General features: G+C 52.6%; 1 protein-coding gene across 2 annotated transcripts in view; it reads right to left on the bottom strand.

Annotated features, from left to right (window-relative positions):
* Positions 1–8,288, bottom strand: part of KCND3 (potassium voltage-gated channel subfamily D member 3) — a gene marked incomplete at both ends in the record, with an annotated part of 224,814 nt that extends 216,526 nt beyond the window's left edge. For both annotated transcript variants that reach the window (XM_082865598.1, XM_082865599.1), the window contains one exon: positions 7,183–8,288. In XM_082865598.1, the coding sequence (XP_082721724.1) occupies positions 7,183–8,288 (1,106 nt within the window). The remainder of the gene's footprint in view (positions 1–7,182) is intronic.
* Between the last annotated feature and the right edge of the window lie 4,816 nt (positions 8,289–13,104).

The raw sequence follows: 13,104 nt of genomic DNA, 5'->3' as shown, positions 1-13,104 counted from the left end.
TCATCTCTCCCTCCTCCGTAGCCCTGAAGCCCTCCGCTTGCCCCTCTGTGCCGGCAGCTACCACAGCCGCTGACTCTGAGACTGGCCTCTCCCTTTCAGTTTCTGAGCCAAGATCGTCCCCGCATGGTGGTGCCCAGCCCTTGGCAGGTGCTATAGGGAAATTCTGCCTGGGTTGGAGACAACCTCAATCAGGTGCAGATGCTCCCACTGACCGCCAGTCCAGTCCAGCCCTGCTCTCAGCTGGCCATGCTCCAGCTCGGCCTATGGGGCTTGTCCGTTCTGTGCCAGAGTCTGGGAGCTATCCTGCAGGCCCTTGAGGCCTCTTCTTGTGAAATGTTTCTCCCAGCGGTGGAGGTCTTTAGGAATGTGTCTTCAGGCCAGTTCTCTGCCATGGGAGCTGGTGAAGCTTTCAGCTGGCAGGCTGACAGCAGGACCAGCATGTGTGTCCTGTGGCCTCTACCTTCAAATAAATGCGGAATCTCTCCCTTCTCCCCTCTCCACTGCCACCACCACCCTAGATCCCAGCCACCATCATCTCCTGCCCGGATTATTGCGGTAGCTTCTCCCGTACAATATATTCACTACCCAGTACCCAGAGTGATCCTTTTAAGACATGAGTCAGGTCTACTCAAAACTCTCCAGTGGCTTCCCATTCTAAGCAGATTAGTGAAAGGCAAAGGGCCAAGTCCTTGAGGTGATCCTAAGGGCCCTGCATGAGCTGCTTCCCGCTACCTGCTCTTGGGGCTGGACCATAAGTGCCTTCTTGCCCTTCTAAGAATAGTGCACCAAGGCCCCTCCTGCCTAATGGCCTTTGCATTTGCTGTTCCCTCTGCCTGCAATGCTCTTCCCCAAGAAATCCACATTCCTTCAGATCTCTGCTCAAATGTAACCTTATCTGAGAGGCCTGTCTTAACCTCCTCATCTAAAATAGCAACTCTCCCTTGCTCTACCCCGTCTCACACTCAGCAGCCCCAGTTTCTCACATCATGCTTTATTTTTCTCTGCAGCATGAATTGCTGTCTGATAGGATACATGTATGTATGTATATATTTTTTCTATTTACTGTCTGTTTTCCTCCACTAGAATGTAAGCTCCACTGGATCAGGGGTTGTTTTCTTTGATGCTGTATCCCCAGAGCCCAGTAGCTACTCAAATAATCGAATGGAGGGATACTTCATGGGTAGGGGGGCTTATCTATGGCTCTCTTTGTGCTCCTCCCTGCTCCAGAGTCTGCAGTGGGAAGCCTGGCCAAGTAGCCAATAGTGAAAGACAAAGGCTTAAACTTCCCTTGCAAGAAAGCCCCAACTCTGCTAGGCTGACGTCAGAACCAGAGAACGCTCTGCTTTGTCTCCCCATCTCCACCCACCCACAAATATCCTGTCGGACATGACCATATAACCAACATTCAGATAGCACTTTCATTGGTTCTCACAATGGGCAGGAGATGGTTAACAGGTGAGAAAACTGAAGACGGGTGAGCTGGGGTACAAACCTGTTTGGTTGAACAGATATATATTGAGGCCCAATATCAGACCCTGTGCTAGGCATGGATCATACCATGATCTTTGGAACAGAGACCTGCCCTTGAGGAGCTCATATCCTGGGGGAAAGACACATAAACAAATAAAGTTAATAAAATGTGGCAACCGGCAAGACAGAGGTATGCAGAGGCTGCAGTGGGAGGCGGGAGGAGGGGCACGGAGCTCCTGGAGGGCTGGGAAGGTCTCCTGGAGGAGACGATGTGGGCTGTCTCGAAGGAGGACGGGGGTTAGCTACACACAGAGCAGAGTGAGGGGTAGCCTCTGGGTGATGGGAAGAGTGTGAGTAAAAGCCTCTTTTCTGATCCTTGGTCTACTGCTCTCCCCACCCTCTCTTGTTTTGGTTCAAAGGAAGAGAACTGAGTCTCATTCAGTTCATTTTGTCTGCACCTTATGTAGGGCTGACATGCCATCATAGTGCCTGTGTATTCTCAGAGCCTACCATGCTGCCCGGTACACAGTAGGCACTCAGTAAATGTTGAATGAATGAATGATTCCTTGTTGTGATGCAGGTTTCTACTCAGGAATTTTAGCACCAGAAAACTGTTGGTTAAGAAATGTCAAACCGGGGCTTCCCTGGTGGCGCAGTGGTTGAGAGTCCGCCTGCCGATGCAGGGGACACGGGTTCGTGCCCCGGTCCGGGAGGATCCCACATGCCGCGGAGCGGCTGGGCCCGTGAGCCATGGCCGCTGAGCCTGCGCGTCTGGAGCCTGTGCTCCGCAACGGGAGGGGCCACAACAGTGAGAGGCCTGCGAACCGCAAAAAAAAAAAAAAAAAAAAAGAAATGTCAAACCAAGAAAAGACCCTGAGGTCATTTATTCCCAGTAAGTGCACTCTGATCAGATCTCCCTGGGCACCCCACCATCAAAGGTGGGCACCGTTTGGCCAGTGTCCCACACCCAGGCATTTGGAAGGTGGGAGGAGGGTTGGTAGGCCCCCCAGAGGCAGTGGATGAGGGTGCAGCCAGAATTTCAGGAACTGAAGGGTTAACAAAACCACACCTCTGGTTGTCTCCACTGGGGAAGCCTGATCAAGTACCCCACTCTGTGGAGTGCCTGTATTGCTCTCCAAGGCCCGGCTCCCAGTCTCCGGAAACCTCAGGCAGGACCCTTCCAGAATTAGGCTTTAAAGGGAAATGCAAATCCCTGGAGCAAAAAAAACCTGGAGGCTGCTTTTGCTTGGAAGAAGTAAAAATCGATTGTTTTCGTTAAAGTGATTTTTGTGTGTGTGTGTGTGGTACGCGGGCCTCTCACTGTTGTGGCCTCTCCCGTTGCGGAGCACAGGCTCCAGACCCACAGGCTCAGCGGCCATGGCTCACGGGCCCAGCAGCTCCGCGGCATGTGGGATCCTCCCGGACCGGGGCACGAACCCGTGCCCCCTGCATCGGCAGGCGGACTCTCAACCACTGCGCCACCAGGGAAGCCCGTTAAAGTGATTTTTGGACACTGTCAAAAGCTCTCTCATCTCAGGACACGGGGTGAAGACAGGCTGCCGGTCTCAATTACATAGCCAAGCCAACTTGGGCAGCAGCGGGCCACCTCATCAGGAGCGATGCTGCTCTACTGCTCTGCCGCTCCCTGCCCTTCCCAGGTCCAACTCCCCCTCCCTAAGCTATCCAAGAGCGGCCTCACCCCATCCAGGCCTGGAGCTGGTCCTCCATGGCCCTGCGGATGCTTGCTCACAAAGCCTTCCTCCCCTCTTCCCCACGCCCCACGTGAGCTTCACCCACGGACCGGCTCAGGCAGTCCGCCCAATGGTGATGCCAACCAAAGTCAAATAAAATGAAGAGGGGAAATCTGCTTTGAAGAAGTCTATGCCATATAATACATTCCCAAACTAGATGTGCTGGTCTTATTTAATATTGGGAGTTCTGTATTATCCCTTCCCTCTGTTAACTGAGATAACTGACGATTTATTTTATTTATAGCATCCATTATGAGCACGGAAATTAATCCTTTAATGGTGAATTTGGGAGCTCAGCTGTCAAGGGGGCACAAGGGAACCCTGGGCTGGGCACAGGTGTCTTTCCCACCAGCAAAGGAGGTGGCAAACGAAAGCCATCCTCAAGCGTTGATGGCAGCTGGGCTGTTATTGTTCTGTGTGCTTAAGATATTTTGAGAAATTAAATAAATAGGAATAATTGGCTCCAGGAGATCCCTCCCTGGAGGACACCTGAGTAACTCATCAGCGGATCCTGGGAAAGCAGGCAGAGATGGCAACCAGAGCCAGGAAGAGCGAACTCCTTCACTCGGCACATCAGCCCTCGGCCAGTCAGTCAGCCCTGCTCTGCAAAGGAACTCAAGACAGTCTCTCCGGACTGGAAATAGGAAGCAAGGGGAGGTTTGGGCGGGGAGGGTCTGGAGCCTGGAAGAACTAGAAGTCTGCTGGGAATTGTTGGAAGCAACCGGACAGAACATGGAATGCGGCAGAACACTGGCCCTTGGTATTGCACAGCCACTTGGGGCTCCAATGCCAGTGAAGAGTAAGCAAAAGACAGGCTTTCTGGAGTGGCCGAACAAGCTTACAACTAGCCAGTAAATGAGCTCAGGACAGAAAGCAGCCGAGGAGAGGAAAGGTTTCCAGGGTCTGGTGGGTAAGACCTCCAGTAAGGGCAAGAAGACCCCCACAATGCAGCAGAGCACCCCAGTCGGGGGGACCACACACCAGGTGAAGGCTGCCGTCCTCTCTCCCTGGGGCCAGGGCTGGGGCAGACCCAAATCTTGGGTCCACCCTAGAGAGAGGACAGGTGGGTCTGGAAGGAACTGAGAACAGTATCAGACCAAGCAAATGGAAAAGGAGCCCCGTTCGCACTGACCCATCCATTTAACAGTGTTTTGCCAAACACCTGCTGTGTATAGCCGAGCAGTGAGCCTGGTGATGGTTCCCACCGACAACTCAGGTCAAAGGCAAAGCAGCCCAATCCAGCACTGGGCGACACCAGCCAGGGTGGAAGAGAAGAAAAAGCCTGCATTCCCGTTACTTAACTGAGGTTAAGGAAGATATAACTAAAAGGCTTCTTTTCTTGTTCTGGCCCGTGAGTCTTTCCTCGCCGAGGCTAGACGTCTTGATGCACGGGGAAGGGAAGGGTGAGGAGTCCACGGTGCCCACAGTCAGGGGGAGCGTGCTTCTTCCCACGCAGGTGTCCTGCCCTTCCTCTTTGTCTCAGTCTCTGGCAGAGTCTTCTTGCTTTGCCCCTCCGCATTCCCGAAAATAAATGTGAGGCCATGACTGTCCACCCCCTGACATTGGACTCGACCTTGATTCTACAGAGTGAAGGCGAAAGGAAATCACTGGTCTCCCCAATGACATTAAAACACTGGATTTTGCCATGAAAGCAGCCATGGATTTCCAAGGCAGAACTTAAACTGGCCAGAAGGAAATGTTTTATTTATAAATTCCCTGTGTGCCGAGTGAGGTGTCTGTAGTACTCACTGCACTGATGCTTTCTTTCTTCAATAGTGATATGACTAGAATAGACTATGACACCCTGAGGCCATAATAAAACAAAATAACTCTGAAGGGCTGATTTCCACCCACGGGCCCTGATGGTACGGAAACAAGTAGAGGGGGGAACGAGAACAGAAAGGGTCCTGGAGACAGCCAGACTGGTGTTTGCAAAGCAGCACCACCCCTTAGCAGCTATGTGATTACAGGTATTTACTTAACCTCTCTGAGCCTCGCCTGCTGCATCTTCAAAGTTGTATAGAGTTTTTCCTACCTTGCAAGGCTATTGTGAAGACTTAAAGAGATAACGTATGCAAAGTGCTCAGCACACTGCTGACACACAGTAGACACACATACGCTGTTACACTAATAAAATGTAATGGGCAGGTGGTCACTGAAGTTTCCACTGATCTCCTCTGAAACGGTCCCACATCCCCCATCCCATGGATGACACCCATCCATCTGTCCTGTTTTCTCCCCATGGTGGTCCTGAGGCATCACTCTGGTGTCATGAGTCCCACCAAGGGGCACTTGAGGGCGCTGGACAGTCAGAGCCATGTCAGAGCGCGGCCATGGAGGTCCTGGCCGTGGGAGCGGTCCCTTTCAGGAAAGCGAAGGGATGGCCAGGTTAGCACAGAAGCAGCAAATGTGCCTCCTTCTCCTGACACGTGGCCAGCTCTCTAGCCCATTTTAATCCCTAAATATTCCACTGTGCCAGGAAGCCACATCCGCCCCCTGAGCCAAGAGAGGCAAGGTCAAAGGACCAGACTTTCTTGCCCATCTGGCTGGGAGCAGCTATTTGGAGGCTGCGTGTGTGTTGGAAAGGGAGGAAGGGGCAGGGTGGCCTCTGTCAGACAGACAGAGGTGAATGGAATGCCCCCATCGTGGACAGTGACACCCCACGCCCTCCCCCTTGCTACTCCCTCCCATGTGGCAGAATGACAAATGTAATCATTTGAAAAGGTCCCATCACCTGCTCAGTCATTCCCAACAAGCACATGCAGCACTATGGAAAAACCGATACCAGTGCCACAGGGTTTCAGCCAGGAAAAAACAAAATCAAATCACCAGGACGCCACGAACCGAATTGTCAAACACCAAATAAAAAGCTTCATGAATTCTCCATCAGCAATATAACGCTTCCTGGCCTAAGCAAATATAGACCCAGCACGTGAATCATGAAGGGGTTCTGCATTAGCCTCAACGAGTTGCAACGGCTGAAGCAGCAACCCCTAAGAAATACACGTCTCCGTAAAGCTGCCTTCATTGGCCCTAATCCCGTTAGGGTGAAGATTGTAATCTGCTTCCTCACCCCCCATCCTCTGATGGAAATCTTCACATCCCAGTACCGCAAATACATTTTGGTGACCTCAGCTGCAGAGGGGACCTCGGGGAGATGGAAGAGACAGTCACCTGTGACCTCGCTGAGCGCCTCTCCCTCCCTCTGATGATATCGCTGCCACTGTGTCTGACCACATGATCCATTCAGACCACCTCACAACTGCCCAGGAAGGCCAGCTCATTCCATCACAGAGTCAGGCTGAGAAAGCAAGACTGCTGTTCCTTCCGTGAGAAAAAAACAAACCATGTGCCCCACTTTGCAGAAAACCCAAGTTCAGAGTCCCTTAGAGAAAGTCTGTTCAGAGCTACTGAACCCTTGAACATCTGTGGCAGCAGAGAAGAAAAGGCGAAAGAGAAAACAGCCTGCAAATACACGACAAAGGAGAAATGCAGGAAGGATCCCCAAAGAGCGTTCTAGGTGTCTTCTGTTAATGGAAACCTGTACCCTCCTGACAACACTCGCTGAACTGCGCACTGTCTTCTTCCTTCCTGCTACGCTGTTTTTCTCCTCAAGGCAGCCCTTGCAAGCACAAGATGCATATAAGCATGCAGCATCACCACTCACCTCTCCCTCACCACACACACATACACAGAAGGCATGGCTGAAAAACATAAACGGGGATTTAATTTTCCATGTTTTGTAAAATACATGCCCCCCGCGAAAAGAAAACTCAACTCCGAGACTTCTGTCCTCCCCAAACAAATCATTCATGTGCCTTCCTCTTCTGATGAGGGGCTTCCCTGGCTCCTACAACTTGGAGAAGCGACTCCATCCTCCTCTGCCCAATCCTGATACCATCCAAAGCGTCATCGTCAATCCAACCTCCGCCCTTCTCCAGTCCAACAGAGCAGGACTTACCCCAGTGTGGTCATGGTGACGATGGTGTACCAAAAAGAGGCGGGGATGCTCGTGAACTTGCTGGCGGAGGAGCCCTTCTCGGCATAAAACATCACAGTGGCAAAGATGATGATGGCCATGGTGAGAGAGAAGAGGAGGAAGCCGAGCTCAGAGGCACAGCTCTTCAGGGTGTAGCCCAGGATCCGCAAGCCCTGGGAGTGGCGGGAGAACTTGAAGATCCTGAAGACGCGGAAGACCCGAAGCGTGACGAAGGCGCCCGACACGTCCTCATTGTTGGTCATTACCAGGCCGATGTAGTAGGGCATGATGGCCACCACGTCGATGATGCTCATCACGCTGCGGATGAAGCGGTAGCGGCTGGGCGCCGCGAAGAGCCGGAGGAGGTACTCCACCGTGAAGATCATGACGCAGGCGGTGTCCAGACAAAAGAAGGCCACCGAGTAGCGCTCGCCACACGGCAGCTCCTTGCTCCCAGGCACCGTGCCACACGGCACCGTCTCCACCACGTTGGTGATGACCGAGACGGCAATGAAGAAGCCAGTCACGTAGTAGAAGACCAAGGCCAGTGTGCTGGTGTGCGGGTTCTCGAAGGCCCGCCACATGGTCTGGCGGAAGCTGAGGGAGGGCATGGACTCCTGGTTGTTCTCGGAGTCGTTGTCGTCCATGAGCCGCTCGGCGTTCTCCCTCTTGCGGTCCTTGTACTCCTCGTAACAGCAGTCGCCAATGATCTCGGGCAGGATGCCATAGAAAGCCAGCTCGTCATCGTAGGCGGAGATGCACTCGTAGCGGGGGTAGTGCAGCTTGCCTGTGCGATAGAAGTTGAGGACGCAGCGGAACACTTCTGGGTCCCGGTCGAAGAAGTACTCCTTGGTGTCCTCGTTGAAGAAGAACTCCTTCTCCGTGCTGCCCAGCAGTGTGTCCGGGTAGCGCTCCAGCGTGGTCCGCCACGTCTGGAACCTCCGCCCGCTCACGTTGAGGACGATCAGTTCATCCTGCCGCTTGTTCTTGTCTGCCGGGGCAAGGGGCATGGGGCAGTTGGCCACCGGCATCCACCCGATGGCCGCAGCCCGCGCGAAAGGCAGCCAGGCTGCGACTCCGGCCGCCATGGTGACTCCAGCTCTTGGGCGGCCACTGCTCCGCCACCGCGCACACCAGCTTGAGAGTTAGTTCAGCGACCCCTGGAGACAGGAGGAGAGAGCGGAGAACCAGTGAGTCCCTGATTGGCCCCCCGGGTGGGAAATGGGACACAGGGAAGGGTCACTGGTAAGTGAAGGAGCAAAAGTCTGGAAGGCAAATTAATGGAACTGAAGACACCACCAAAGAGAGGAGACTTGATTCTTTCCCCTCCCTTCACCGGGAGAGCACCTAGCACCCACCGGGCCCGTGCAGCAGTGTGGGATCACCGGAATTTGTTGACTGCCTGACAAATTGTCAAGTTCCAAGGGGGCTCAGAAGCATTTGGAGGGAAAGCCTCTTTAGCAGAAAGATCTGGGAAGACGTGGGTAATAATCAGCTCCGAAAGGTTATGGCATTACTACGAATTTAAATTGGGAGAGGGTAAATGAGTTCTCATTAAATGAATTTAAAAGTGGGATAAACATGCTAATTTTTATTTCTCTCTTCACCCACTAGGGTAATCAGGAACGGCATGTGGATGAGGGAGATCAGGTAAACACATTCTTTCCACTCTTCACGGGTGAGGAGGCTGGGGTTGCCCAGGTCTGGACAATTCTCTGAGATGGCAGGTGACCACAGCAGACCCAGGATTTGGTGGAGTTCTGTCCCCGAGTCCCATGGAGAAGGCTGACTCTGGTGGAGCGCTACTCTGGGACATCCAGCAACCTCGTGTCCAATCACGCCCTCAGGGCCATAATAGAAAGATGTGGCAGAGGCTGTGAGGCTGGGGTTCCTCCCCCACCTTGCAAAGGGCTCTTGGATTCTTGGTTCACCTGCCTTTCATGCATTGTCCCTCTCCCTCCCAGAGGAAGCTGATCCACGCTTATTGCCATCTCCAGGCTCCTCGCCTCCCGTCTCCATCTGCCCACCATCCACAACTCCCTCGGGTTATATAACAATACTCTTTCCCAAGCCAGCCTCTTTCACCTGGCCTCTCTCCACCCTCAGAGATTCCTCCAGAGCTGGGCCACCTCGGCCCTTCACTCACCGCTCTCTGAGCCACGCTGAGTACACACTTCCCCATCACCTGCGTGGATGGAGGGAACAGTGGCGCGGAGAATTATATTTGGCTTTGGGAAACAGATTTACCTACCCAAATCTGGCTTTTTAAAGATGATAGTGAAATGACTCTGCAATCCCAAATGTATACCATCTGTGGGGAGACATGTGGTGACACAGAAACACACGTAACAGCAACGGGAAATTGTTTGGGGTTGACACTCGTTTTCCCAAATCCTAAACGGATCACGCAGAACCAATCCTGACTCAGAATTATTTGGACCCTCTGGAATTCAGCTGGTTTAAAGAAAGGAGGCAGAGGGTGAGTCTTGTAATGGGATTTGATCTTCATCTTTCCTTGGAACCCTGCTTGCTCCTCTTGACTCCCAACTCTTCTAGGTTTTCCAGATCTCTACCCCCTCTCATTCCTGAGCCACCACGGACTTTCCCACCTGGATGCCTCTGAAACTGGACAGGTGTCAGCTGAGTCTACCTCCCTGCAAAAAAGCTGCTCTTTACCTTTTGTTCACAGCATCCCTGACCCCGGGCCTGTCGCCTTGGCCACCTTCCTCACTGCTCCACCCAAGGAGTTGCCAAATAATGAGACAGGAGCTCTACTGCCCTCATTAAGGCCTCACTTCCCTCAGGCCTCCTTCCCACTGGCCTGCTTGTCTCTCAACTCCCCCCCTCCCCGACCCTGTTTCTCTCGTTCCCAGTAAATCCATCCTGCTCAGGGTAATCTCCCTAAGCAAGATTCCCCCACAGCCTACAAAATCAAGTCCGAACTCTCTGGCGGCATTCTGGCATTTCCATAAACGGATCCTGGTTTATCATTCTAGCCCCATGTCCCATGCATCCACCCTAGACCACAGACGGGCTCAGGCGCAGCCCTTGTGGGTTCTGTCTGTGGGCACTCTTCCTTTCTGTTGGGAATATCCTTCCCCTTCACCCAGCCCTCCTGTTAGAATCCCACCTGTGCCTCACTCTCTGTGATGCGCCTTCCTCTCCCCGCTCTGAAATTCTCTCCTCCTTTGGGCTCCCGGCACTTTGTTTGCCCCTCTTCCCTAGCACCTATCACCCTCTCGCCTGGATTACAGACACTCTCTGTCTTATTTTATTTACTTATTTATTTTGCGGTACGCGGGCCTCTTACTGCTGTGGCCTCTCCCGTTGCGGAGCACAGGCTCCGGACGCGCAGGCTCAGCGGCCATGGCTCACAGGCCCAGCCGCTCTGCGGCATGCGGGATCTTCCCGGACCGGGGCACGAACCCGTGTGCCCTGCATCGGCAGGCGGACTCTCAACCACTGCGCCACCAGGGAAGCCCTCTCTGTCTTATTAATCATCATGGCCAACAATAATTGAGCACTGACTCTATGCCAGGCACTGCACTGTCTCCTGTGGATCATCTCATGTAATCCTCACAGCAACCCCAGGAAGAAGTCTGAAATTCAGCAGTCTGCCAGCTGGAAAGGGGCAGAATAGGGATCCCACCCCACGCCACGTGCCCTGAGGTGCTACACTGCTTCTCAAGGTCTTCCTGTAAGAAGAATAGCAGCGGATGTTACTGAAGGCTCCCTGCCAGCCAGCCCAGTACTGCATGCTTACACGGATCACCTCAGCCCACCCCACCAACACCCCTAAGGGGCAGACACCACTGTCGTCCCCATTTTGCAGGTGAGGAAGATGAAGTATGAGGAGGTATAACTGGCTAAAGGATGTAATAATTAGGCAGAGAGATTTAAACCCAGGCAGTTTCAACGTGGAGTTCAAGGATATAGCCATGTCTCTTCCCTGTTTTCCCCATCCCACACTAAGCTCCTTAAGGGTAAAGGCCATGACACCTCAACACTTACATGACAACTTAGGAGGTAGTGTAGTCCGTGCTCAACCTACTTTTGGTAGGTGGGAACCCAGATTATATAGATGTCACTTGCAGCCCATCGATTTTACTCCATGCCATGCCTATCAGGGGTTTTCAAGGGTGGGCATTCTCTCTCCAAACACTCAGTAAACTCTGAAGATAGATCTGAATAGAATGAACCCAATTTAAGTGCCTCTGACTCCCTGTGGCTCTCAGTGGAGTTTTCCCAAGGAGCCAATCTCTGCCTCAGTTTCCCCCTCTTCATGCTAAGGAGCATATTCACAGGTCCCTCTGCTTCCTCATAAAGGGAGGTTGATTCAGGTGTCACAGTAGACATCAGGAATGACAATGACATTCCTCTAAATGTCACCACTCAGAGAAGAGTAAAACAGCACAGGCCTGATGAGTTCTTGATTACGGGAACTGAGGAAAGAACAGGGGGTCATTCATCCACGGCAGTGAGTAATCCGCACGCCACTGACGCTGCCGATAGAGGACTTGGGAACACATCCTGTGCATTTTATGTCTTTCTTCAAGAAATGTACCCTTATAACTCCCTGTATTTCCTTTAGGTTACTAGGAGAATCTGTAGTCCCTAAGCACACACTTAGCTAGGCTTTCTAAGGGGCAAGGGAAGTTTGGGAAGCAAGACTACAATGTAAACATTGGTGACAAAATAATCCCAGTTCAGATTTAGCCAACATTTACTGAGCACTGACCATGCAGGGGGCACCGCTTTAAGCACTTTTACAGCAACAGTTAATTAATCCCCCCCAAATCCTATGACATGGGCATTTATGCTGACAAGTTTCAGAAAAGGAGCTGAGACTCCTTCAAAATGACTGTGCTCCACGTATATGGGAGTTGACGATCTTCCAATAGGCCACCGATCAGCTCACTGCCACATGGCTCTCTTGACCTAGGTGTAGTCAGATACTGATGTTCCCATGGAAGACAGCAGGATGTATACTCCCCTCACCCTGTCCCCAGGCGGCAGAAAGCATGGGGTCTGGATGCCCTGCACTCCAGTTCCAATTCTCTCCTGAACTTGTGGAAGCAAGCCACCATTACCCTCTGGGCCTCACAGCCCTCATCTGTCAAATGAGATAACTGGACGAGAAAGCGACAAGGAGATCTTTAGCTCGAATAATCCTCGATTCTACTGGATCCGGGACATCAAGCCTGTAGCTCAGGTCTCGCTGAGACCTCTCCATGGCAGTCGCCCCTGCAAAGCAGGAAGTAGACGATCTGGGTTTGCTGCTGTGGGGACAGAGTTAGTCTGAGCCTCCTTTTAGAGGGCAGTTCTGGGAATGCCTGCTGAGGCTAGTGCCCAGAAAAGGGCACACAACCTGCACTGCTTAGAACTCAAGGCAATCAAAGGCCCAGTTCATCCACAGAACCCCTGGCCACCCCCCTGGAGGGTAAAGAGAGCCAGGCTCCTGACCCTGGGCCCTGGACCTCTGACTCTTAACATTCCTGCTTTATCCCAGAATGGAGCTCAGAAAGGCAGGAACTTGAGGGGTTCCAGTGGCAAAGAGTAAGAGACCACTGAGCCAAGAGGTACCCTGCAGCACCCTGCTTGGGCCAGGTATGCAACTGTGCACCCTGAGAGTCAGTGCTGTTTCACCCTGACTCCCAAACCTCACTGCCTGCTACCTTCCTCTACCAAGCTGAGCCCCATCACCTTATGCTCTCCACCCTATGCCAATCTCCTCTTCTCCAAGGGCCCTGGGTATTTTACAAACTGCTCTCAGATGAATAACTGAGAGCTGGGGTAGGAGGAACAGTCCCTCTCTATCTATCATAAAAGCCTCTGGCCCCAAGGCCAAACTTTGACGCCATGCATTAATCCAGGACAATCTTCCCAAAGAAGGCCAGGCAAGAG

The sequence above is a fragment of the Leucopleurus acutus genome (assembly GCF_964270905.1).
Source record: "Leucopleurus acutus genome assembly, chromosome: 2".
Lineage (NCBI taxonomy): Eukaryota > Metazoa > Chordata > Mammalia > Artiodactyla > Delphinidae > Leucopleurus > Leucopleurus acutus.
This window is presented reverse-complemented; position numbering and strand designations above follow the sequence as displayed.